The sequence below is a fragment of the Syzygium oleosum genome, unplaced genomic scaffold (assembly GCF_021117445.2).
Source record: "Syzygium oleosum isolate NSW1041296 unplaced genomic scaffold, Sole_v2.1 Sole_v2.08, whole genome shotgun sequence".
In the NCBI taxonomy this organism is placed as follows: domain Eukaryota; kingdom Viridiplantae; phylum Streptophyta; class Magnoliopsida; order Myrtales; family Myrtaceae; genus Syzygium; species Syzygium oleosum.
This window is the reverse complement of record NW_026607492.1, coordinates 7,072,272-7,099,618: the sequence shown is the minus strand read 5'-3', so window position 1 is coordinate 7,099,618 and position 27,347 is coordinate 7,072,272. Positions and strand designations below refer to the sequence as shown.

General features: G+C 39.9%; 2 protein-coding genes across 3 annotated transcripts; both read right to left on the bottom strand.

Moving 5' to 3' along the window:
- Window positions 1-763: 763 nt before the first annotated feature.
- Window positions 764-10,617, bottom strand: LOC115687607 (aminopeptidase P1). 2 transcript variants are annotated; one of them, XM_030613242.2, is made up of 16 exons: window positions 10,358-10,617; window positions 10,176-10,239; window positions 8,967-9,106; window positions 8,158-8,442; window positions 7,946-8,068; window positions 7,467-7,781; window positions 6,275-6,361; window positions 6,062-6,129; window positions 4,783-4,852; window positions 4,293-4,427; window positions 4,062-4,142; window positions 2,935-2,989; window positions 2,693-2,797; window positions 2,479-2,550; window positions 1,784-1,908; window positions 764-1,131 (listed from the first exon to the last, which is right to left on the bottom strand). In XM_030613242.2, the coding sequence occupies exons 1-16, from the start codon at window positions 10,448-10,450 to the stop codon at window positions 970-972; spliced, it is 1,980 nt and encodes a 659-aa protein (XP_030469102.1). In that variant the 5' UTR covers window positions 10,451-10,617; the 3' UTR covers window positions 764-969. The 2 variants fall into 2 exon arrangements, with proteins under 2 accessions (XP_030469102.1, XP_030469110.1); XM_030613250.2 differs by having other exon boundaries at window positions 4,783-4,849.
- A 3,078-nt stretch (window positions 10,618-13,695) lies between these two features.
- Window positions 13,696-16,872, bottom strand: LOC115687652 (probable NAD(P)H dehydrogenase (quinone) FQR1-like 2). Its single transcript, XM_030613290.2, has 2 exons — window positions 16,106-16,872; window positions 13,696-14,164 (listed from the first exon to the last, which is right to left on the bottom strand). Exons 1-2 carry the CDS (start codon window positions 16,624-16,626, stop codon window positions 13,936-13,938), a joined length of 750 nt encoding a protein of 249 aa, XP_030469150.1. The 5' UTR covers window positions 16,627-16,872; the 3' UTR covers window positions 13,696-13,935.
- Between the last annotated feature and the right edge of the window lie 10,475 nt (window positions 16,873-27,347).

Sequence of the window (27,347 nt, the reverse complement as noted above, 5' to 3'; positions counted from 1 at the left end):
TGTTGCACGAGTGTCCAGATACTCATTAATAATTTTTTAGATAAGTGCCCTAAAAGTCCTAAAACTTGTTATAAAAGTGCAATTGAGTCTTAAAACTTTCAAAAAATACAATCCAATCCTAAAACTTGTCATGAAAGTGCAATTAAGTCTTAAAACTTTCAAAAAATATAATCAAGTCCTAAAACTTGTCACGAAAGTACAATCGAATCCAAAAACTTTCAAAAAATATATTAACGAAAGAACTCGATTAGACAAATTTAATGAATTTTAAGACTTGTTGGCACTTTTGGAAAGTTTAAAACTCAGTTGCACTTTCGTGACAAATTTTAAGACTTATTTGCACTTTTTAAAAGTTTCAAAACTCAATTGCACTTCCTTAACAAGTTTTAGAACTTACAATGCACTTACCCCGTAATTTTTTATTTGAATGTTAAGTGACGCAAGACACAAATTAACAAAATCCATAAGTTTTCGAAATATCAATTTAAAATTATTATAGTTGAAAAACTTATTTTGTCTATCCCACAAATATAGAGAATTTATTTCGAATTTTTTTAAAAAATTTTACAAAAACCAATAACGAACAACACAAGACCAAAACCCGGGACTCGAGAGGCTTTTTGTCCCAAAATCCATTACCAACCACCACCCAATTGCTGGTGTAACACCAATACGCTTAAGGACTTCACTATGTCGACGTACAAGTTGAATGCAAAAGTCTAAATGTCGCCGCATGTTCCATTATGCAGAAAACAGGTACGCAGGAACGAAATCATTACGATGAATTATTATGGAGAGAATGAAGCCAATGTATTTACATGGTAACAGCGAAATAGTAATCTTTTATGCAACCACTTAAGCACCAAGTTCAGTTCTCCTTTATCATAAAACCAAGGATGGGGCAGGAATTCATCAAGGATGGAGAAGGAAATATAGAGATAACTAATGGAGTTTTCAGCGATTTATTGCTCATGCACATACAGGTTCAGTAGCTTTCTTCAGCCATGCCATTTCAGCATCATCCAAGTATGGGGCCAATATATCTCTACACTTTGAATGGTATGTGTTCAGCCAATCGATCTCTTCAGGTGTCAATAAACTCAAGTTGATCAGCTTGGTCTGATACGGTGCCTAGATAGAAAACAAATTATAAGTACGGAAAAGAGCTCGACGATTTAGAATAACATTAAATTAGTAACCACATCTTAAAATATTATTTATCTGATAAGATGTTAAACACCAATGATGCCTATGAAAGAGAGTGATGTGGTGATAATTCTCCAATAAAATGACTCCGTTAACAATTTAGTTTTTCCAATAAGTGAATGTTCAAGTCAAGTCCTTCAAACTCCATAGGGTATCACATTTTAATAGAAACAATGGTTAAATAATGATTTAAGGTGATCATGCCTCTTTTTTTTTTTCGTCGAAAGAGATCATGCCTCTAGGAAACAACATTGAATGGGAAAAATTTCTGCTCATGCTTCAAGTGTTGTTTGGTCCGTACATGTCTTCGTTTGTTATCTTTTCAAAAGACGAATAAAAGCAAATTTTCATTTTTTCCCCCTTATTCTCTCCATATTCAATGCACTTAAAAAATCCAACTACTAGTCGCCAGTCAAAAATGTAATGAGATGACTCGACCAGTGACAAAGCAAAGAGATATTGAATATGTCAAATTTGTCGACAAGATTGAAATATCACCAACTATAAGGAAGAATTGCATAGCCAATAAAGGAAAACCAAAGTGGAAAAGCAACCTTTCTTTGTAATAACAACTTACCCATGTTATATGCTCAAATGATAAGTACCCCTTGTCACCAAAGTTGAATTTTGTATCCGCTTCATTGACCACCAAGACATTCTCTAGCCTTATACCAAAGTTCCCATCTTCATAGTAGCCAGGTTCTGAAAAAAGTGTCCATTTTAGGAAATCAATGCAACCTTGATGTAACGGGATTTTCAAATATGGTTCATGAAATGCCTCAATGAATAAGTGATGCACAACAGCAGATGGACAATAATACAGAATGCCAATTACAAAATTAGGGCTGCTTCTTTGAAGAAAGACACATCTGAATAAAGATCAAACATAGAGGCACAGGCAGTTGTGAGTAGCATTCCAAGTAATATCTTTGAGTAATTTCACAGTGCTGTCCTAAAGCAGCAAGTCATAACCTTAAACTACTCCAGAAACAATTGAATCAAATTCTACCAGCTGCTCTTAAATCTACTAAATTCAATAGAGCTCTCTTCTACCAAGAAGGTTATCATATTTCACATTCCACAAAATAACCACGAACAGAAATGTTACGGAGTAATAAATTCTGGAAGCATTGCTCCTGGTGCATATTGATCCTAGACCACAGTTAATAGACCACATCACCTCAGCCTTATACATCGAATGGCTGAGATAACAATGCCCCCGGCATCTAATACTTTTCCCAAATTACGAGCCGGTACACTACTAATACTAACCATCTGTAACTGTCATTGAAGCTTGCATTGGCACATTACGAGCCTGCGGTCTGAAACTGATCAAATGCGGACCTGATCATTGAAAGGTCAAGTTAAACAACATTAGCTAGATTATATATCAAAAGTAGCTAAGCTTGCCTAGACTGAGCTGGGATGGCAGATATCATGGCCAAATATGGCAATAAATGTGCTTTATCCCTGCTCATCCACATACCTTCATGAACATTTAGAAAAGATCCGATTCCATGCCCTGTGCCATGTCGATAATCGAGCCCGTCCTTCCACAAAGGTACTCGGGCAAGAATGTCCAAAGCATAACCTTAAAGATTTAATTAATAGAAACTTACATAAGACGAAGGAAAAAAATCTCAGCTTATGTTGACAAGACTAACCCCTGAATACAACTTGGTTTAGAAGTATAATTTATTCGAGTGCGAGGGTGAAGGATTGTGATACCATTTGTTCCATTCGGAAATCTGGCATTTCCCAGAGCGATATGCCCTTTTAGTACCTGGATAAAGCCCAGAACCAAAAGCTCTCAGAAGCCTGTAAGACTTAGCATGAATCCGAAATCAAAGCACTTGCTGTTTTGCAGAGGGAGAAGGAATTAACTGGATTCAAATAAGTAGACAAAGCACATAATCAAGACACTGTACTTTCTTAATTAAAGCTTGGATCTGTGCTCAGGAATATGAGGTCTCTACACTACTAACGCCAGCGAATATATGGATGACAATTTAAACATATGAAAGAGATATCTGGAGAAGAGAAAGATGCAAGAACGTGAGGTGTATTTACAAGCCAAGGTGCTTTGCACCACTTGCATTAGTAGCAGCCCTCAATGGTTAAAGGGAGTCATTATGAACAATGTCGGTGGAGACATCAATGTTCACAGATGGAAACACAGTAGATGACATGCAAAGGCATAGATAAAACAACAAGGCTTCCAGCCATAACTAGAGGTTTATATCATAGGAAGACAACATTTTACTCTGGTATTAGGCGATACTAACAGCTATTGAGGGGTGAAGGGGGTATCACCCTGTGAAGTTGATGGCATATTAGAGACTGGTCAAGATATGACTTAAAATACTCAAGTTCTAAGACAATTAGAGAAATTAAGGACAGAACACTGCAATAGGAAGAGGTAGATTCACATCAGGGCGGCAGCCAATGATGAAATGATTCACTGAGAATAAGAAAATAGCAAAGGAGGCCAGACGATGTTGGAAATATTGAAAGAGCTACAAAAGAAAGTGATAGCACACTGCCGATGAATCTCTTCAAGGTAGCATCAAAACTAACGTGTTTCATTCAGTCCTATGGCCAATTTATCGGTTCAAAAACTGCATGTGGGACTTCATCCTTATTCTTAAAACTAATCAAAAGAACTTCATCTTTTACTGAATTCAAGAAAACATTAGGTGCAGTGCTATGGAATACACCCCATGCACTCCCTACCCTAAGATCACATGAGTCTCATTCAGGGCCCACCCCCCGATGAGATCTATAATCTCACCTAGATTCTACCACCATATAATTGCCACGTAACTATATAACATAGCTGAACCGAAACAACTCACCGCTGTATAGCATGCTTTCTCATGTGCTGAAGGTCTACCAAAATGAACAGTTCGAGTTATATCTGTTGTTCCATCTAGATACTTTGGATACAGCATCCACATGACCAAGAAAGGAAACCATAAGCCTCAGGAAAAAGATCACATGATAAGATGCAAATTGACAGATTCCCTTGTTGTTAAAGCAGCCAATTTTTAAATAACAAACACCAAACAGAAGCACAGCTCAGATACCTGTGCTCCGGAATCAAATAGATAAATGCAATCTGCATCTAACTCTGCACAACTGTCCCGCTGTGGTGAATAATGGATGATTGCCGCATTTGGACCGACTGATGAAATGGTAGGAAAACTTAAACTTTTGAAATGCTGCAAATGTTAAAGAAAAGGATATTGGTTATTCCATAGAAACATCATACAAACATGTGGTAGCCTGTGCGAATCAAAATAGGTTTGAATATCGTATATATTATATCACTAGAGATACATGAACAGTTACAAGCATTCACATAGCGCAAAATTACAAAAAGCAAATGCAAGAGTAACTCCTCTACTGACCGCACCTGCAGACTGTTGGGTTTACAAACATCTTACGCATGCATAATGTTTTCTTAGGCATACATTTGTAAGACATCAAAATATGAGTCCAATATCGAAAAAAATAAATAAATAAATAAATAAAGATTCCGCACAATTCTGTGGAAAGCCATGAGTAGGGGATTACCTCTTTCGAAGCTCGAAATGACTCCAGCTTATCACTCACAGTCACCTCCGTTAGTTTCTTTCCTTCCCTGCTATTATGACCAGACATGTTACACAGATGTGCCTTGAACCTAAATTTTGGAAGATAACTAGCGAAAAAGAAATCAAGTGATGCTTTAAATCAACTGGCGTGTGACATTAGAAATTTGCCAATGCATTCGTCAATAAGCTACACTTTAGAAACTCACATTCAGCCCACAAAATTAGTTTGCTTCACCAGATGTGCCCTAAAAGAAAAAGAAGGAAACATTTCCTTTACAGGCTTATGATGAGCCTTTGAAAGAGAAATGGTACGCACAAAGAGAAGAGGTTCACAGTCCTTGATGTCGGAGTTCATAGTCAAAGTACTAACCTCTTTATTATTAGCTTCATGTTATCCAGAAACCAAATTTAAAGAGGCTAAATGATTAGGGAGGTAGATGGCGTCAAGCAATAAAGATACCAGAGTACTTCAAGCCCCTCTTATTAGGTGGTGCATCAGCTCAAATTCTGTCACCTCGACTAACAGAAGACGGACGATGAGGACCTCACTAGAAGGCCAAAAGTATAAAGAATTATCTTAATGGAGCTAGCACTGATCCATCATGTTCCCCAAAAGAGTTTCCTACTATGAGCAGAAGATTTTCATTCAGACATAGCCAATGCCAGAACTGCCACCATGTCCCCACCACTAGAATACACTGATTCTCTAGGGAAAGCAGTGCCAACACACATCGAAGAACATTGAAATCAGGGGCTCAGTTAATGTCTCTCATAAGGTTCTATGCAACAATTGTTAATTCAAATAGAAGCGGTTCACCCCAGATGCTTCTTTCATCCAACATCTCACACAGTCACATGCTTTATTGGCATTAAGGATGACCAAACAATGGAATGTTCTTTTGCTGTTTGAGAATCTACAGATAGATATTATAGACTAGCTGCAAGCCTTCCTATCCTCATGGCTGATTCAAGTAATGACTTCAAAATGAACATTTTTCCGCAAAGTTGAAGCTTGTGGTTCTGGTAAGTTGAGCTGAGATGATGTCCCTCCTGCTCATTGATTAGAGCGGGCGCATCTCTTGAAAACTAGCAGGAAACTAATCCAAGTTAACAAATGTTTTTGCTTTGCTATTCCTATAATATTGAAACTCTTTCACTATCTATTCTTGAATGAGTAATCCAACTTTCCCCTTGACTCTGCATTTGCATCCAAACCAAAATAACTGGCAACAAAATTATGACCAGCAAAATGAACTTACAACTGCTTTTTCTGGGTCAAAGTCTCTCCCTCCACGAAGTAACCAGAAGCACCATAGTCTTCTTGCATCTGAGCAATTAGACAAACAAGATCATGCATCACTCACTAAAGAAACGTTCTTGTATGATGGAAATAAGAAAGATCTCCATGTGTGGCATGATAAGGAAAAGGAAAATAGTTCTCAAGGCTAATGCAAGAAGAATCCGTGGCATACCTGCTTATCCAACCAGACAAGATATTGTACAACAGCTGCACCATCTCTGATGTGTGCCTTCCTTAACCCATCCAACTCAATTGGATTCTGAAATTTACAGAGTTAGGCTTCATTAAGAAAAATTGGCATGCTTTCATAATCAAAAGTAGCTGACCAATACATTGCCGACAAGGATTTAAAAAAAAGGAATATCCTAGTCTTATCAAAATAGTAGGATGGTAAAGTCATGTAATTGGGCTATTTACCACAAGATGGATTTAGAAGAGGCCTCTTGAATGTGTAATGGATTTGAAATGTGCAAGATTAGACAACTTGAGATTTCTATACTATAAAATGCTAATAGTCTTCCTGCCAAATTGAGATTTCTATGCAAGATTACCACAAGAATATCACTGCTCATAGTCTTCCTGCCATTGTCTTCCAGATGATGTAAGTTAATGGCCAGATGACCAGGCAGAAAATTATCAATTCTTGGCTATAGAGTCTTTATGGCCTTGTACTTTACAAATCAGAACCCAGTGATCCTTTGCACGCGCATTCAATTTAAATTGGCTTATTCTGCTCATAACTATCAGACCCTCTTACAGATTAATTCCTAAAAATTATGATCCTCAAAAAACTGAATGCTTTTCATTCCCATATTATTTCAGCTAAAACCAAATAATTTGCAGACCTTATTCTTAAATATCAACTAATAAAGAAAAGGCCTCCTAAAAAGAAGCACCTGGGTTGGACGAAATGTTCAGGAAGTATGACGTAGCAGCAGCACAAAAGCTATCTTATCAGTTCATATCATTAATGGGACAAAACACATAAAAGGAAATCATGGAGGATCCACAATAGAGAATCATAATCATTCTTTCATATCAACGTCCATATAAAGAGGACATGTTGTTTTCAACGACACATTAGAGTATGCACATCTCAATGCCAATGTCCACCAGAAGTGAAGCTTTAATATTATTAAATGGTATCCAGTCCACCAATTCGACCCTAGTCAATCATGAGATCAAACCTTCCACCGACATAGAACAACCGAAAGACGGTGCCAGCTCAGATTTTTTAGCTAACATCAGCTTATTTCGATGATCACTACCTTATGTATGACATCATTACTACATACACTCGAAGATCATGGGCGAACATTATAAGTGACCATTACTACCTCACAGATAGGGAATGCATGTATTACCTTCAAAGCTTTTGCAAGGGCCAAAGGAGATTGCTTCAGGAGAACTCTATCGGAATTTAGTTTCGAATACAAAGCATAGCAGCAGGATCCAGGATCAGCCCATATCAAGTCAATACTATTTCCATCTTCTGCTTCAGTCTTAATGCTTTCAGCTGTATCCTCCCTAGAGCCAATGCCTGTTCCCCCAGAAACCTCACTTTGAGTTTCTTTGAATGCACATGGGCCAAGCTGGTTGGATGCAAGTAAGCTCACATCTGCGCTTACTGCACCATACTCCCGCACTTCGATTCCATTCTCTTTTAAATAGCCACTGACCTGCATATGACTCACATGATTAGCGCAAGCGTATCACTAACAAAACATGATAGGAGAGAATAAGAAACATCTACTTATAATAAGATGGAGACTGAATATGTCAGGAAGAACCAACCACGCCTCGATGATGACTATATCATAAGGAAAAGGGGTGATAACCAAACCTCAGAAGATAGCTTCCCATGGTCCACATAAAAGAAAGCTGAAGTGGGCGTGACTACGGCAAATGCATGAACTACGGGGCAGTAAGACACGTCACTTCCTCGAATGTTATACAGCCAAGCAACCTGCAAAGTAACAGTTAAGTTCTAATACTGCCAATAAAAAGTATCTACAATATATATGATTGGGAGATGACCCATCTAAAAAATCATGCCTCATCAAGGGCTGTGATTACTATGCCACGAGCTTTCTCCTGTGTAAGCTTTTCTCTCAAATCATGCAGTTTATCTGTGGTTGATCGACCAGCAAATTCCAGGGCATGTACATTCACCGGATTTATTTCAGGAGGTGGCCTATTTTTCCAAACCTCATCAACCAAGTTGGTGGAAGTCTGAACCAACTTCTGCTGTTTTTTGGCAAAAGCACGTTCCCATCTCTGCGCAGTGTCTATGGACACGCACCAAGGATCGGTGCCAATTGCCGCATCATTTGGCAAGTTCTGATGAAGGATAGACATGAAATCCACACGGAGCGAAAAAGGTTACTTAAAATATTGTCGGGAGTAATCTAAATAAGCAACAGAAACTTACTGTTCAGTTGGACCAAGTACTCTGAAGTACATAAGCAGGAGCATAAGTATTAGCACTTTAAAATTGTCTTATAGCATAGGTTAGGCCAGATTTATCTGAAGGGAAAAACATGATACTGGCTTAGACATGAGACAAGAACGACAAAGCCAGTCAGAGAAGACTTTCAGCGTACCAGAACTTAAGTAAAATAAAATCATCGTTGATTGGCAATCATCACAGACATTTAAAATGAAGAGCTTATATCTAAAAAGTTTTTGGCCAACAAAAAATTATATAACCCACTTCATAGAGGTCAAGAAATCGCGGAACGATTAATTGAGGAACTGTCAAAGAACATGTCTCAACTTCTGATCTTGCGCAGAACAAAGTAGAATTAGAATGGCCTTTAAGCTTAAAAAGTTGTCCAAAATTCACCAAGAAGATATAGACTCACGTCTGCCATCCAAACATCCACAGCAGGGTCTTCTCCTATGCGCATGAGTTTCCACTGATCACTAAGCTGTTGAGCAGCCTGTAAGAAATAACGCCCATCGGTCCATAGCAGTGCTTCATTGATTGTTATAAGAGCCAAACCTGCACGATTCAAATTAAAAGAGTTTAACTAAGACATACTCCATAAATTTAATAAATCACATACAAATTCTAAAAATCTTAATTTTCTGCAGATTTCTCCAAACACAAAAGAAAATAGATCAATGAGTTGATGCTGGTGAAACATTAGTGATGACTTTCGTCAGTCGCGTGACTGTCAAAGTATGACATTTCTCTGCATTAAGGTGCAAACACTCTTCCTCTTCCTCTTTTATTTCTCCGAACCAAGCATTTGCCGCATATGCAGATCTTAAACATGTGAAATTACACTAAAGGAAGCAGGCAATTCAGCCTACAGTTCAAAAGGATCCTTAAAATAAACCTAGTGTAAACGTCATTTGCAATGCCATAAAAACAAGATACAGCCGATACATTGCTACGACACCTCATCAGATGCATAAAATACAACTGTACTAGAATCTAGCACTAAAGCAGCATCGACCAAAAGAAATCCTCACCCATTTTAGGATGAAAAGCCCTATCGGAACAACGTTGTCAATTTCATCCCACGGCATTTTAATCAATTCAGAACACCAGCTCATGTTCAAAGAACACTTTTCTATTTTTCCACCAAAACTTTTGAAATCCAAGTAAAACGGAGAAATGCTCTCTCATCTTTTTAAGGTTGCAGTTACACGACAGTCAAAAGTTTCGTCAAGCACAATGCCATGAAAATGAGGACACACATGTTTCTCACATTTCTAGTCAGTAGGAATCATGTATCGATCCGAAACAATTGATGCCTATGTCTACCATTTCTTCATAAATATTAACTCAGATGTTCAATCCCGAAAAGCCGAAAGAAAGTACGACAGCGCTGGTATATCAGTTTGCCTGGCAGAAATTAATGTGTTCGATTACGAACTCGGTAAACACTAACATTGCTGTCAAAGTCTGTCTAGCAAGAGACACGATAATGTGCAAGCGATGAACCGATTCCAACACAAAAATGACAAAAGTCGAAATTCTTAATCTCAAACTGATCAAAACCAAATCCAACCGACTCATCGCACGCGATCGAACCGATTCATAACCACAAACAAATACTCACCAGCACTTCCGGTGAACTCAGAAACGAACTCGCGCCTCTTGTCCCTCGAAGACACGTACTCGCTCTGCAAACCAATTCAGCCACATCCCCAGCATCAGCGGAAACTCCGCAAGAAGAACGAGACGGGCGCCGCTAAAGGAAGCAGAGCGCGAATTCGACAATGGGGAAAAGGCAGGACCAACCTGGTGATAATCTTCGGAAGGAACGACGAGGGCATCGAGAGGAGGGGCGTGGGAGGACATCAGGGACCTGAGAGCAGCGAGCGTGTCCGCCATTTCCGACCTCCGCGTCGCTTCGCAGCAAAAGGGTGTCTCGCTCGTATCAGCAGCAATCGAATCGGGGAAGAAAGATTGGATTTTTGTTGTCCTTTTCTTCAGAGAAGAGAGAAGCGCTGCAATGGAAGTTCTCTCCCTGTTGCCCGGAGATGATGAGAGAGCCTGATTGAAATAGGCGTGTCTTATAATTGACAGAAAAATATAAAAAAAGACATGAACACACGGGAGGTGCGACGAATCACACTATTTGGCTTGGATTCCTTAGTTGGAATCTGATCTGTTTTGACTTTTTTGGTAATGCCTAAAATTGCATTGCTTGGGACATTTGGAAATGGAGTGATGACAGGGGTACCCTGCCCCGGGTCGAGGGTCGGGTGGATTGGGTCCGGGTGTCGGGTCCTAAGTCTCCTAGGGTGGGACTTGGGTTCGTGCTTGAAACTAGGTTCGAGAGCCGGGTCCTAGGATATGGAGTGGAGTCCAAGAAACCAAGTTCGCATGCCAAGGTCCGTGTGTTGCAAACCCAGGTGCGGAGCATCAAACTCGGGTCACAACATCAAGGCCCCAAATCCAAACGAGAGAAATGGTCGACACGGTGGTGGAAATCTGAGTGAATTCTTTAATTTTATCTATGTTCTTTTTTTACGGATTAAAATTTATTATTTTGATCACGAAAACGTTTTTCGCTAACTTAAATTTTATTATTTTAGATGATTTCAAACGCGAAAAAAAAAAATAGGGAAATTTTGGCGTAAGATTTGATTTTATTGTTGTTCGTCAACTAATGGGGACGAACCCTGTGTTAAAATTAGACTATTAAATACAAAGTACCGCTTTTAGCTCAGCCAAAGAAAAGGGTTAGCTTTTAATTGAAGCATTCTTTTTCTCCACTCGACATTCAACTTTTGCAGAAGAAGTCCATAGTGAAAAGCTAGGGATCCAATTTCCGAAGCGTTTGTCCAACGCCAAAGGAGAATTTAGTGGGTAAAGATAGAAAAGACTTTTTTCGTATAAAGAGAATTTGCAAACACCATCTGTTTAAAGAAAAAAGTCATCTACAGAATAAAGATGATATGGTTCGCTAATAAGTCCATGATATTATTAACGAGTGTCTCGGGTATATATTTCGATTCCAATGCGCGAATTATACTCAATATGATAGAGACTCCAGATTGGAAATAATAACCTTTTTTTTTCATTTGAATGTTTATTAAGTGTGTCGAGATACTTGTTAAAGAAAATCCATGAGTTTAAGGATACGTCTATTTTAAATTATTAAAGGTGGAAAACTAATTTGTGTCCGTCCCACAAAGATAAACAGATTGTTTTAATATTTCGAAAAGAAGTTATTTTCGAGAAGCCTTGCAATGGAAGTTTTCATTTTTTGCTGGAGTTGATGAGGGAGACCGATCCAAATAGGCCTAAGCTTAAGAGGAAGGTGAGTCTTCTTAGTGACAAAAAAAATTATAATATACGGAGATATGACAAATCACTATATGATTTTGATTCTTTTGTTCGAATCTGATCTCTTTAACTTTAATGTTGTGCCTAAACTTTGCAAGTAATCCATGTAATTTATGGGAAATTTGAAAGTGGATTGATGACAAGGGGACCTGGCTCTAGGGTACGATGGATCGCATCTAGATGTCGAGTCCTAAATCTAATAGGGTGGACTTGGGTTCGAGCTCGAAACTGGGTTTGGGAGCCGGGTATAAGATTCAGAAGCCAAGGACCCAAGTTTGCACACCAAAGCTTTGGGTCTAGGCACTGCAAACCCAGGTTCGGAGCATCGAACTTCGGTCACTACGTCGAGGCTCAAATCCAAACTCCAAAACTGATCGACGAAATGATCAAAATTTGAGTGATTTTTTAAATTTTATTTATGTTCTTTTCTGAGGACTAGATTTCATTATTTTGATCACGACAATATTTTTCGCTAATTTTATTTATTTTTAGACGGTGTTAAACACGAAAACTAGGGAAAAAGAAAAAAAAGCGATATTTAGTGGCGACAGTAACAATCTAACAAATGTGTTTTTTAAGTCGTCCGATTGTAAGATTAGATTTTATTATTATTTCCCAGCCAATGGGAAGAAAAATGTGCTGACATTTGATTGTTTTAAATATATAAAGTATGGATTTTTACTTAGCAAAAAAGAAGGATGGCTTGTAATCGAAGTGTTCTTATTCCTACACTCAAGAGATTGAACTTTGGTAGTAGTCCATGGTTAAGCTAGTGATCCCATTTCCTAAGCGTTTCTCCAATGCCAAGAGATAATTTAGAGGGCAAAGACAGAAAAAGTCCTACTTTTCAAAAGAGAATTTGCATAACTTTACTTAAAGTAATCTATGAGATAAAGAAGATAACGTATCGAAATTATTCTATCCTCTGTGAATCTCTGATTAGTTTATAATCTCGTTAACGAGTGTTTGAGGAATTCATTAATAATTATTCATAGTAAGTGCCCCAAGACACATGTTGACAAGATCCATGAGTTTAAAATATGTCCGTTTCAAAGTATTAAAGGTGAAAAACTAATTTTTGTCCATTCCATAAATATAAAGAGATTACTTTAATTTCTTTTTAAAAGTTTACGAAAACGATTACCCGATATTTAAATGATATAAAATGTTGATGTTCATATGCTTTTAAAGATGGGCGAATAGCTCAAGGCCAAAAAAGAAGATGAACAAATAGCAATAAACATCCAACCTTTCAAATGAAAAAAACCAAAAAACATCTCAAATTACTGAGATTTTGATGTCCACTCTTAAATTAAAAACTGAAGAATAAATATGAAAAGTAAAAATAAGATAAGAAATAAATAAAGTCGCTTATGAGCCGCTCAAACCATTTGTATACAAGGACCCGTTTGTTTTACGAAAAAAAAAAATTGAAAAATATTTTTCAAATAATAATTAATTATATTTCTAAAAAAAAATTAATCAATGGAAAATGTTTTGACCATTCTAAACAATTTATGTTTAAATAGTTTCGTGAACAATAACAATATTTTCATTCATTCGTTTTAATAAACAATACATTCGATCATTTTTTGAAAAATAATTTTCAAATTATGAATTTTTCGTGAAAGAACCGCACCCGAATTCATTTCCATTTGCCACCACAACATACACTTATACCCATTCCCTCTAAAGAGTTACTGGGCTTCTAATCTTCGATCTTGACAATCAAATTGAGGAGAAGGACAGAGCATCGCCCAATGCTCCCCTTCATGGGGCCAAAATTCCAGCATAAGGTAACTCGTTTTAGGACTTCTAGTATCAGTGGAAACAATGTGACAAGATTTGATGCACCATATACAGAATTTCGAGCACAAGACACATGAAATGAGAACCAAACCATAAACTTTCGACGACTCCGACGACTCTTTGAATTGCCCGAAAGAATAATTGATATCATTATTCGAATGAATAAACAGAAGCAAGGAACCAGGTTTGACATCATTCAGAAGATGAATCATCAATCAATCCAGGGCAAGCCTCTTGACAACTGCAGCCATATACTTGCCCTGATGCTCCGCGAGCGCCAACTCCGCATCCGTTGCCTCTCTCGAGCCATCGCCCGCAAAAACTCCAGCACCATACGGGGAGCCCCCGCGAACTTCGTCCAATTTAAACATACCAGCGCCAAAGGTGTATCCGATCGGAACAAACAGCATCCCGTGGTGAGCCAACTGGGTGATTGCGGTCCAACTGCATCGAATCAAGTACGGATCACCATCAAGCAAGACAACTGGTAAAATATTGTTAAATACTGTGCTCATTATAAATGCAAATCAAATGAAAGATCCATATTATTTTTAACTTGAGCATAAATTCCAACATCGAACATGCAGCAGTAGCTACTGCCAGGATATAAATCTTCTGCAATATAAGCCTCCACGATAATTCTTGTGCAATTCCAGTGCCAAACGTGGAAGAGTTTTAGAGCTATCACGAGCAGAAAGACAACTAAAACAACAGGCAAGTTCTAACGGCAAGTGACTAGACGGAGTGCATACTTTTCTCCAATGAGCAGAATCCACCATATTCAATGCACAGAAAACGGTATCCATTATTTATGCATGCAAGACTTGAATTAGTTATCAGAATATGCATTTGAAAACGACAAATAATAATAGAATGAGCTCCGAAGCTGCATCACCAGTGATGATTACAAGCCCAGAAAAATGAAGTTTGACCAAGTCACAATCACCTTAACAAAAACAAAACTCCAGAATCAGTCAATTTCAACAGCCACACCACTCTTTCTTTTTTATGACCATGATGGGAATTCGCGCCGTCCTAGCTTGCACAGGTTGTGGCGGATAAAACCTTTCACGGGGTGCTAGGAGAGGCCCCACCCTCGCTCCGGGTAAGTCTGAGGTGCAATGCAAGCCGGAGGACTTGAACTCGCACCGCATGGGTGAGATCAAAGCAGCACCACCAAACTGCGCTGCACCCCATGGGGCAACAGCCAGAATACTTAATTTCAATCAACCTGTGCTATATGTTCATTCATTTCTTACCACAAACTGTTTAACATCCCCTTAAAATACATAATAACAAAAACCACTAGTGACCTTGCACCAGATCAAGCAGATTATGTTAATAATAAATCCAACTGTAGTATCTCTGTTGCTGGGGACAATATGTTTGCTACTATAGTATTATTGGCCATGATGTTTTTTTTGGTAAGGTATTGGCCATGATGTTCAACTCTCAAGAAGTTAAAAATGCAATTAGAATAAAAATAACCTTGTCACGTTCAAGAGACAGAACCTTAAACAATAAAACTAAATATAAGACCATAAGCTGTCTCAGATGGAAAATCGCATCTGCAAAAGTCAAGATTCCTCAAAATTAAGCTGAAACACAATGTGCCAAGCAAGCAGAAGCATAAACCGAGAAGAATAAACTCATTCATGATAATCAAGAGAAAGTACATGATAGATGATAAAACTGTGCTGCAAAAAAGTAAAAAAGTGGTAGTCGCAGGCTCAGAAATAGAATTCTAGCTCCAAGTTGAACACAAAATGAAGCTTATCCTTACCCCTTCTGATAAGGAACCAAAACTTTCAATTCTGTTCTTAGGCTTAAGCTACAAGCTATCTTCACTGCCACCGAGAAAGTCTCTAAGAACCCACATGCTTTCACAAGTATCTTGCAGTTGTCAACTGCACTTAGCAATTAGCATCAAAAACTTGATTGTCGATAATCCAATATACTTGAACTTAGAACCGGCATAACCAAACAAGTCTTGATTCGCTGAACTGTTATAACAAAACAGAACAGAACAAGAATCACTTTGAAATGCAACCCCATTGCAACTAAACTGCAGATTCACATCAAGAACACTGCACAAATAATCCAATATACTTGGAAATTAGACTGCCACATCCTTCCATTCTAAGCTAAATGCAAGGAAATTAACGCCCTTGCCTCTGATCATAACAAAGCATTCGAATGGCCACATCACTAACTTTCTGCATACAATTCCAGTAGCGCAAATATTCATCCACACACAGAATCCACAAAAGATTTGCCTCATCTCAAACACAAAACAAGCACCAAATACATTGCACATTCAAGATCAACCACAGAAATTCTCTACTGGAGCAAGAAACATAACCAAAATCGGAAATTCACACTTACGCGGTTGTCTCCTGCCCGCCTCCCTGAGTCCCGGTGCTCACGAAGAACCCGGCCGGCTTGCCTGCGAGCCTCTGCTCCCGCCACAGCTGCCCAGTGGCGTCGAAGAAGGCCTTCATCTGCGCCGCCATGCACCCGTACCGCGTCGGGAACCCGAACAGCACCGCATCCGCCTCCACCAGCTCCGCCGCCCCGATCACGGGGACCGCCTCGTCCTTCGGCGGCGCCTTCATCTTCTCCAGCACCTCCGGCGACAGCGTCTCCGGCACCCGGTACAGGACCCCCTCCACCCCGTCCACGCCGTCGACCCCCTTCTTCATCCGCTTCGCCAGCGACTCCACGTGGCCGTACATGGAGTAGAACACGATGAAGATCCTCAGCCTCGTCGCCCCCGGGGCGGCCTCCCGCTCGGCCTCCAGGGCCTGGTCCTCGACCGGGATCGGAGCCGCGTCCGGCTCGCCGTCGGCGGCGGCGGCGGCGGCGAGCCTCTTCTTGCTGGGAACACAGCCGCCTCCCTTACCCATCTTCCGCAAACCCACTGAAATTCGCGCAAACACCAAGGACAAATCAAGAACTGGAATTCTGGGTCGACCCAACAAGCGACAAGGCAACGAGAGATCGAATTTCCCTCGCCTTCCTCGTCTGCCACTCGCGGGTTTTGACCAAGAAGCTCGACGACCAAGTGGGTCCTTCTTCTTCCCTTCAAATTTTCAGCTTGACATTGGAGTCCAACGAGAGAGGGAGTGAGAGAGAGAGAGAGAGCACGAAACGAGCCGCAAAGAAGGAAGCGACGACGTGCTGGTCACGGCCGCGGCGACGTCGTTCGAAGCGCCATCTTCTCTCTACATGTTATGTATGTGCAATTTATGAAGCACAAGGTCTACTAGCAAATCAGCAATCGTATTACTAATTTCTTCGCTAATTCCTAGGATAATTATCGTTCGATTTTGTACCCCTCGGATGACTACAGATGCATGGCCTCCGGATTCAAAATCGCCTGAAAATTCGGGTGCGATTCTTGTTGCCTTAAAAATTGTCTATACAAATGATGGAGAATAATCGGACAAGTTGGTGTGGGATAACGACATAAATAGTCCCTAAACTTTAGCACGATATACAATGTAGCTCCTAAATTTTTAATTCGTTCAATGCGGTCCTTGAGCTTTACCGTATTATGCAATGTGGTCCTCAACTTTTAATCTGTTCAATGTGATCCATCAACCTTTGGTAATGTTTAATTTAATCCCTGAACTATATGAAAATGTTCGATATAGTCCGTCCATTAATTCAAGTTCGAAGACGACACTATATATAGTCCAAAGACTACATTGAACATGTACCAAAATTTAAGGGACCGCATTGAATAATTTAAAAGTTCAGAAACCACATTGCACATTGGGATAATGTTCAAGGACCACATTGAACAAATTAAAAGTTCAGGGGTCATATTGCATATTGAGTCAAAATTTAATAATTATTTGTATCATTTTCCCTTTATGTAATGTGCAACAACATTTTTAATACCCTTTGTAGATTCGTTTCCGTAATTAGGAGACGTGCTTAATTTTTAAAATTTTGACCGATATCTTTTGTTATCAGAAGGGCAATTAGTTAATTTGCATTTTTGGTTGTTAGCACCCTTAATTTGGATAGCCATTTGCCCAAACTCATTTTCCTAATCCATATTGTCTTTTCCTTGATTTGACAGATGTGGGAGAATTTCTGACCATGTTTAACTTCTTTCTTATCCTTCGTAATCTATTTCAATTGACTGACCAGCATTTGGGCAATTTCAGCATTTTTAGCTAGGGTGATTGGTTATCGGGCAGTCCGATAGCCCGGGAATAGGGAATTGGCCCCTCTAAGCCAGTTCCTTATTTTTGGAATTCGAAACTGGACCGATTCTCGGGTGAACCAATGGATCCAGTGGCATGTTAATTTTTTTTTTGTCATTAATGTTTCGGACAAAATTGAAAATGTTCTTCATAATCAAAGCGTTTCTACAATAAGTAAGTTACGTGTAATATTGTAGGCTTTACAGAGATTTTTCTGATGTGTTTTGATTTGTTCTTGTCATCTTACTCATGTCAATAGGGCCTTCATTTGTGAAATAAGATATAGATTAGGATTTTTTTACAAATTTCTAAGAAATGAAAAAAAATCTCTACTCTTGAAGGATCTTCCATTGTGAAATGGGAGATAGATTCAGGTTTTTTTACAAATTTTTTAGAAATAAAAAAATTTAAAAAAAAAATCAGTCCGGTCCCGATGGGTTAAGAAATTAAAAAATTAAAAAAAAAAATCAGTCCAGTCCTAATGGGTGGAATCGGGAATCGGACTGAAATTAACAAGTTCCAATTTTATGGAACTGGGCACTAGACCAATACCCTCGGGAAGCGCTCAGAACCGGCTAGTTCGATCCAAGCAGTTCATTTTGCTCACCCCTATTTTTATCGGACCCTTTCCTAGATTCCACTAGTCACTTTTTTCACCACCCCTAATCATTTACTAGGGTATATTCCGTGGACACCCCCTTGCACTTTAACTGATTTACGAATTGGCCCTAGCACTTTGAATCTTGTAAAATTAACCTTCTGCACAATTCAAAATTTCGTAAAAACAACCACTGTGGTGAAATCCATTGCCTCGCAATCGCCTGGCTATGTGATGCAGGCCGCCCCACCACCTCATAAAGCTTGTGCATGGGACAAGCTTCGTCAACCCTGTGAAAATGGCGGGCTTGGACTGAGAAGTCTTGAGAGGTTCTCCTAAGACCTTCACCGGGGAACCTGTGTGGCCCTCTGCCGCGAACTCCCGGGCCTTGTGGTCGGGTTTTCCTTTGTGATGAGTATCTTTGCGGCGAAAAACCATGCCGCGCTCTCTCCCGAAGCGAGCGTGTTGCTCTTCGCTTTGGAGAGCCTCGTGCGGTGTGTGTGCTGACGTTGTTTGCGAAGCTCGGTGGGTTGTTGCAGATGGACGCGCAACAAAGTTCCGGATCGGCAATTGGGTGGATGAGATTGGCTCTTTGATTTACTGGGTGGACACCACCTCTTTCGATCCAGAACCGTCAAAACTCAGTAGCTGGTCATGCCAGGATTGATTAATGGGATCTCCATTCACTGGAAAATGGCTTGCCTCGTGACATTACTGGGAAGATTTCTGCCCACGTTACCTCCTGTTAGAGAATTCGAGCAATGATAGGATTGTCTGGGTTACAACAGTCGGGGAATTTTTCATATAGAAGACGTTCGAGTCGGCTTATCTCAGGCAAATTGGGAACCCGTTGAAAAGTTATGGAGGACAGTGTTGAAATGGAATGGCCCGCAACGTATTCGTAGCTTTCTAATGCAGAAAGATTCCACCGAAAGTTCGCGGCTTTCAGCTAGGTTCTCCTGCACTGGCAGTCCAGGAATTGCTCAGATCCCTAACCACGTCCTAAGGGACTGTACGTAAGCTTGCAAGAATAGAGCGTGTAGAGTTGCTTGATGCCAGGAGTATTGACTGAAGAAACTTTTACTGACGATTTCCAGCAATGGTTTTTGTTGCGATCACTTTCCTACAGAATGCTAACCGGCCATTAGTTTTTGGTGTGGCCTATGTTGGTTCCTTTGGCTGCGGCGCAACACGGTCGTCTTCCCAGATGATTCCATCCTACCGGCGCACCAAATCTTACCATCATGGGTTGTGCCCCATGATCCTTTGCGGGCGCAGGAGCCAGAGATTAGACCTTCGTTCTAACAAAAACATGAAGGTTTTGCGGGTTCCACAGACTCCTCCGCCAGGATGGATCGAGCTTAACACGGACGGGTCCTACTTCAGCAAGAGGAATCATCCAAAAATGATGAAGGGTGATGGATACCAGGTTTGTGTGCAGCCTGTTGGGTTGTGCTCGTCTCTGAAAGTTAGAGCTTTGAACAGTGTTCTTAGGCCTTCAACTTGCGGTATCTCCGCAAATCAATAGCCTATATGTTGAGCTCAACTCACAATGCTGCGGGGCTTTCGCTCATCGAATCGCATGAATCTTGTCTCGAATTTTGGCGACGATGCAGTTCCGAGGACTACCACTCTCTTCAATCCGATTCATGATACGTGGGGCAACGATGATTGATCGGTAACACCACGTCATCACTGACGCGCAGTGTTTCCATCACATAAAAAAGCGGTGTTTCCGTCACATAAAAAACTTTCTCCATTCAGGACCAAGGGTGCTGCGATTTGAACGTGATATTCCGATTCAGGTCCCGTTTGAGATGCATGTACGAGCTGCACAATTTGACGATTTCTTCCCTTTAATTTGGCGTTCCAAACAACATCTTTCAGAATGTATTTGCTCACCAAAGTCGATCTTAACGGCCACGACGAAGAGAGAGAGAGAGAGAGAGAGAGAGAAACAATCGACATAAGCCACGCAAGAATTTTTGAGTCGTAGAAAACAAACGAAGCTAAACGAAAGAGTTGATTGCACGACTTTCACAAGTTTTAGCCCCAATGCAAAATTGAAATGCACATCCCCACAGTACTAATGTTTTGGGCCTGATTTGACTTTGGGCCCTTCTAATTAAGAATCTTGTCCGGAATGAAATGTTTCGATTGAAGATTTGCTATCTTCCAATGAAAGATAAAAAGGTGGGAACACCGCACTTGGTTAGGCAAAAATCCGTTTCGTACTCGGCCCGGCCCAAGTCGTCAATCATGATGGGCCTGATGGGCCTCGCCTGACAAGAACGGATTAAGTCAAGCTAGAGATCATTGTGGTTTGTTCTTATTGTTCATAAACGAGATTACAAATCGGATTTACTACTACGCCCACTGCCACCACAACATCTCTCTCTTATGCGTTCACCGTCGGATGAGGCGACATGCTGGTGAATTCGGTTAACTAGACTACGCCCGAACACATACGTCACCCATCTAACGATGAATCTGTAGAAAGCTCTTTACATCGGCAGTTCGATCAAACAAAAGCCATTAAAGACGGGATTTTCTCTCTAATTTCTTTGCAAGATTCATTCTCGAGAGTTCATGTTACTTAAAAAAACTAGACATAAAAGTGCGTTATGCGAAAAGGTTTTCGTCCAATAATTAATCAAAATAGATAATGACACAAATAGTCCATTAACTTTGGCTCAATATACAATGTGATCCCTGAACTTTTTATTTGTTTAATATGGTCCCTGAACTTTTGATACATGTTCAGTTTGGTCCCTGAACTATATGAAAAAATGTTCAATGCCGCCGTTCCATTAATTCAAATTCAAGAATAACATTAAACATTTTCATATAGTCCATGGACTAAATTGAACATGTACCAAAAGTCCAACATATTTGGCTAAAGTTCAGGAATCAGATTGAACAAATCAAACATTTAGGGATCACATTATATATTGAAACATAATTAGGGACCATTTATGTCATGTTCCATTAATTGAAACTTCGTATCACCAACCTATCCCCCCACGAGAAAATATTCCCTTTTGGACCACCATTTGAACCCCCCACGATAACTATTAAACTAAGTTTAGAAATCAGAAGGAGGGGGGGAGGAAAGAAAAGCAGCTTGTTGTTGGCCTGCATCACAGCCGCTGTCTTCGGATCCAGAACACCTGAAAGATCAATCTGGAGAGACTCCACGCCCGCTCTCGAAACGTGTACGCGCCCCTCCGCGCTGCCCGCCCGACGCGTGCCCCTCAGGATCGTCTTCAAGATCACCCCCCACCCCAAAAAACACGACAACCTTAGCTTAATCAAAGGGACTCCTAAACAGTGGTTACCATGTGCTAAAAGTCTGTCTCTCATGCAGTGAGAGGGCAAAAAACAAAAGGGTACAGCTAACTAAAGCCTAGCCCCCCCTCCCCCACCCACCAACCAAAAATATTGAATTAATTAATTAAGCAAGTTTAAAGAAAATTAAACAAATGAAAACCCTTTTGAACGAAGGGACTGTGGAACGCCACGTTTCCCACTTGTCTAATCCGGGGGCACCCGGCCAGGGTCCGTACGATCTGGGGGGTGTTCTTTGATTTAGGGTTTCTGATTAGGGAAAGGGGGGGCGGGGGGAGAATCTTTCTGGGTTTAATTTGTTAATTAGTGGGCCTAAGTAGTGATCACTTAGCTGGTTTGGGGGGAGAGATTTGTTTGCTTTTTGTGAGGATCCACACCCCCCCCCCCCCCCGCTTTTGTGGCGTCTTTCCTTCTTGTTGTTGCGTTTATAATAATGGCAACTCGAGTGATCGAAGATGAAAGTGACAAAAGCTTCTGTGGGGGGTTGCCTTCCAATGGGAAAGATGGGAAGGGGGGAGGCTCTTTTCCTCTCCTCTTTTTTCCTCCACCTTTTGGACTTCTCTTTCTGAGGGGATTTGACTCTCTCTCTCTCTCTCCCACTTCGTGAATAGGATTGGGATGTGGATCGATTTGAGGGTATTAACTTCCACGAAAGTTTATTGTGCAAAATTTATCTCGGGGTCGATTGTTTCGACATGTGGGTTATGGATTTTCATGTTGAATTGAGTTTCGATGAGTGTTATCTTTACCGAAAGAGAATGACGCAGCGGGGTATTGCCGTTTGAAAACTCTAGATTCTTTGGAAAGGAGCCGATGAGATACGTGAAATGATGCCGAGTGAAGCAAAATGTTGCGAAATTGATATTAGATACGTGTGATAGATTCGTGCTGTGTTGATTAATATGATCCGCTAATTTAAACATCTACTCATAATTTGATAACTTGATAGGCCAATTTTGGTGTGCATATTGGTTGACTAAAGGAAGGAGAATGGTGGCCATCACACTCCGGTCGCTATATGTGCGTTAGAATTTCCTAGCGAAATTTGGTAATTTCTAGAGAAAATCTTGAGTAAGGTTTTTATTTTGCTCCCTCGCGACGTATTTCATCACCTCAACTTAAATCTCGTGGTACATGCTCTTAAAAAAATAATTTTAAAGATACTAAATCGACATATTTAATTGATTTATAAAAATTGACGTGTCGAATTCTTATGGAATACTTGAAAGTACGCTAAATTAAATAAGTACAAGAAGGTACTATTTAGCATATTAGTTTATAAAACCAATTTAATATAGGCCAATCTCAATAATCTTCAACATTACTCATTCTTTAACCTATCCTTTTGAACTTGTCAATCTCTCCCATCATCTGCTAAATCTACTGGCGCCACGCACTCTGGTATTGCCTTGACGGATGCCGAAGTCTCTGCCATCTTCTGTACACGGATTGGCTACTTGTGCGTGCCGAGGGGAGCTTTAGTTTAATCAATTTGTCCTAAACCTCGAAAGACTAGATAATAAAATAAAGTTAACAGCCCTTGAACTTAGAGCTTCTGGGGCACTTAAAGTCATGACCCCGTCTAGATAATGGCCTAAATTAAGGCGTAATTCAAGGGGCTTTTGGAACCCGAGTTAGAATGGAAGAAAGGGTCGTGGTCAGACGTAACAAAACTAGGGTTAGATTAATCAAAAGAGAGGGTAGGGTTTGATTGGTGAAGAGAAGAACACGCATTCAGAGGGAAGCTATGAGGTTTTATTTGTGCTCTGTGCCTTCTTTTTTAGAGAGATGTTGGGTAGGATGGGAGGAGGGAAACATGGAGTGTCACTTGACAATGATCATCATCATCATCTCCCATTTAACATTTATATCTAGAGACGCACACATCCCAATCTATATTGCTCTTTTGTTGCATACATAGGGCCTAATCTAACTATATACATAGTCCCCAAAACCCTAAATATAATGCTGATGGATGAGATGAGTGAAAGAAAAGATAGGGAGAACATTAGTTTATTGGTTTTGCATGGCGCTCTAGGTCATTCTCTTTGCTCTCATCACAAACCCATTGACTTTAGTAGCAAACCACCTTAGTTGACTAGCTATGCCCAAATACTTGGAAGAACGAGGAAATAGATTTGACACCACAAACACGACATGTTTTTGCGGAACATACGAAGTTTCACCGGAGTCGAAAGAGAGATGTTTTGCTTAGAATAAAGAAAAGTGTATGTGTGTATGTGTGAGGGAAGGTTCAATGTAGGGAATCAATTAAGCCACATTGTTTAAGGAGAGGTTGATGATCTTATTCGAACATCTAGAACCTGAGGCAGCAATAATGCTCACAAGAAGCCTCTTTTCTCTCATTGGATATGGCATAGCACAGGACCACTCTACATGAGAATTTTTTCTGACCATTGAGAAACCCAAAAGCAGCTTTAGTTTTTCGTCTTGTGGATGCGGTTGACGCTTGTTTTGTAAGAAGGTGGTGGCTCCAAACGGGGCATAGTCAATAGGTTTTTAGGGATTTGCTGAACCGCCCTTAATTAAGGGGGGGAAAAGAAAGGGATTGGATTAGGGCAGTTTTGTAATGCAGCTAATCACCAACAGCTGTTGATTAACATCTAACATGGGAGTTGGAAGATGGGAAACAAGGCTTGGCATTGTCGGGATAAAGATGACAGCCATTACTTTATTCCATGTTGTTTTACTAATGAAGCTCAAAAGATTAAATGAAAAGGACTTATAAAAAGCTCATAAACAACTCAAAAGCAAACAAAGGAATCACCCCCCCACACCATGCGCATAATATGCTTCAACCTCACATCTTTTCCTGGTCAATCCCTTCGCTGCTTTGTATTCAATTAAGATATTTTAGGGTTGCAGTTTTCTTAAGCTGCCAGCTTAGGAGAATCTCTCTCTCTTTCTCTCTCTCACATACATTTCATCCTTATCCTCTTCCAACCTTTGTCTTTACTTTGATCTCGGGATAAACTATGGTGAACTAAAAGAGAAGGGTCTCTCCGGTAGAGACTCTCTAGAACACAATCTTATCTTCTCTTACCTTTATTATAAGAGTTAATAGCACGAAAAACTCCAAACTAGTATACCTCTAATAAAGTTATTTCATATTATTTTTTTGATCACAAAAAACTCTAAACTGGTACACCTGTGACAATTTTACCCCGAACTATTTTTTTTTACCACCAAAAACCCCACATTGGTACATCTGTGACAATTTACCCCCGAACTAATTTTTTGACCACAAAAAATCCCAAACTGTTACACCTATGACAAATTTACCCTCCGTTAGTTTCCGTTAAATTTTATTGTCAAATTACTAAATTTGATGACACGTGGTAATTGACAGGTGTACTGATTTTAGGTTTTACCCCTCTGTTTGTCACAAGTTTTCCAATTTGTGATTTTTCGTAATATTAATCCAATTTAATAGACACTAACGAAGGGTAAATTTATCACAAATGTATCGGTTTGGGGTTTTTAGTAGTCAAAAAATTAGTTCGGGGTAAAACTATCACAGGTGTACCGGTTTGGGGTTTTTTGTGGTCAAAAAATTAGCTCGGGATAAAATTGTCACAAGTGTATTAGTTTGGGATTTTTGGTGGTCAAAAAAATAGTTCGGAGTAAATTTATCACAGGTGTACCAATTTAAGATTTTTTTGTGATCAAAAAAATAATTTGAGATAAAATTATCATAAGTGTATCAGTTTGAAATTTTTTATGATATTAATCTTTATTATAACCCAACTTAGAACTAGAAATAACTCGACTTTCGAGGGAACCCTCCTTTGCTTAGCCTGCGAAGTTAAGATTGAGAAAGAGCGGCCAAAAACATAAAAGAAAGGTTGAGAGAGAGAGAGGGAGAGATGGGACACTATTGCACACAGGTCCTCTGCATCCGCAGGAGTCATCTGTTTAAAGAGAGCCATACAAAATAATGACTAAAAAAGGCTTGCATGCTTGCCAAAATAGAAACAAAAACAAGCATCAAAGATCAAATCAAGGGGTTTCATCCTATAGCAAATTCTGACATCCTCACCAGCCATCACCCACCCTGCAAACCTATGGCCATTAACAACACAGTGCTTGTCAATCTGCTCTCTCGAGAGGGTCCAATTTGGCTACTCCCAAGGCAACACGTGTGAAGAAGGGTAGTGCCCGTGACTGAAGAGGGGGTATAATCTTCCTTCCAGGGGTTCTCTTTTTTCTTACTGATCCTCTTTCCTTTATCAAAATGGAGGAATCTGGTGTTGCATCCATGGCATGCTGTACTTGAGATAATGTACTTTTATGCATGCTCTTGGGGTATTATCCTGACAAAGAAGTGGTCGACAACCATTTTGTAACTACGGTGGCAATGATTCCAGCAGAGGAAAGATGATCACCACATCCATCCATCCATCCATCAAGACTCGCGTAAACCTTTCTTTCTCTCGTTTGAACACTGGCGTCAAATCGACCCCACTCTTCAATGATAGTGGAATAGTCTCCAATGCGTTTAATTATCTTCACTGCATTTCGTCACATGTACGAGCTCATCGCGCCGATTATGTAGGCTTTACGTCCTTTTAAACATTCTGCATAAAGCAACTATCCCAGTCGTGTTTATCAGTATGGAACTGTCATTGATCAATAGGCAAAATCTTTACATTGTCTATACGGTTTATCACTAGAAAACTTTTCCATGACTATCTCGAGCGGTTGGCGTGTATGCTCTATGATGATTTGACGTCTAATTCGAGAAGGACAGCTTATTAACTTTTTGTTGTGCGCACTTATACCGGCATATTCCTCTTTATATATACAGTCAGGAATATGAGAAACAAGAGAACTGTGTTAGTTTTTCTGATTCTTGAAAAGAAGTGTTGTTAATTAAGCATCGTTGGATTTATTTAAGATATCGTTGCGTCCTTTTATGAGCATACGTGTCATTTATTTCCAACAATATTCATGAAGAACCTTTTATTTTTATCGAAAGTTGGCCTACAAAGCTTCCTACGATAACCAATTATCTCAAAAAGAGAGTTTCCACCACTTTGGTCAACAGATGATGCGAGAGCTACAAATAGTAACCTGGGTTGTGGGCACGCACGTGAAAGTACAAGAAAACGAAGGAAGACCCCGTGATTAGGCAAAGAGTAACGGAGGCAGGGGACCTTTGGAAACACTACGCGAAAAAGTTTTTTGGGAAAATATAGAGAAATTTAGGTAAAAGGGTTTTTCCAAATGCGAAAAATGTTTGGCAAAGTGTATTTTAGAAACATATTGAAAAGCAAATTTAAGTTTGGAAAAAAAATGCACTTTGTAGAGGACTTTTGCTATTTTTTTTAACAAGGAAAATTCTCAAACTATTTGTCAGTGGAACTCAATCGCCAGCGATGGCAAGTAGCCAGATCTAGCCATCAGCCCCTCGCCGGTGACGTCACGTGAGGTGAGGATATTT

Bases quoted from the DNA above. Each gene is read 5' to 3' on its own strand.
- LOC115687607 (XM_030613242.2), bottom strand. From the start codon at position 10,450: ATGGCGGACACGCTCGCTGCTCTCAGGTCCCTGATGTCCTCCCACGCC. The intron at 7,782-7,945 runs GTTTGGTTATCA...AGTCATATGCAG, and splicing joins ATGGGAAGCTATCTTCTGAG to GTCAGTGGCTATTTAAAAGA. The intron at 4,428-4,782 runs GTAATCCCCTAC...TAACATTTGCAG, and splicing joins CATTTCGAGCTTCGAAAGAG to CATTTCAAAAGTTTAAGTTT.
- LOC115687652 (XM_030613290.2), bottom strand. From the start codon at position 16,626: ATGGGTAAGGGAGGCGGCTGTGTTCCCAGCAAGAAGAGGCTCGCCGCC. The intron at 14,165-16,105 runs GTAAGTGTGAAT...GATTCGATGCAG, and splicing joins GGCGGGCAGGAGACAACCGC to TTGGACCGCAATCACCCAGT.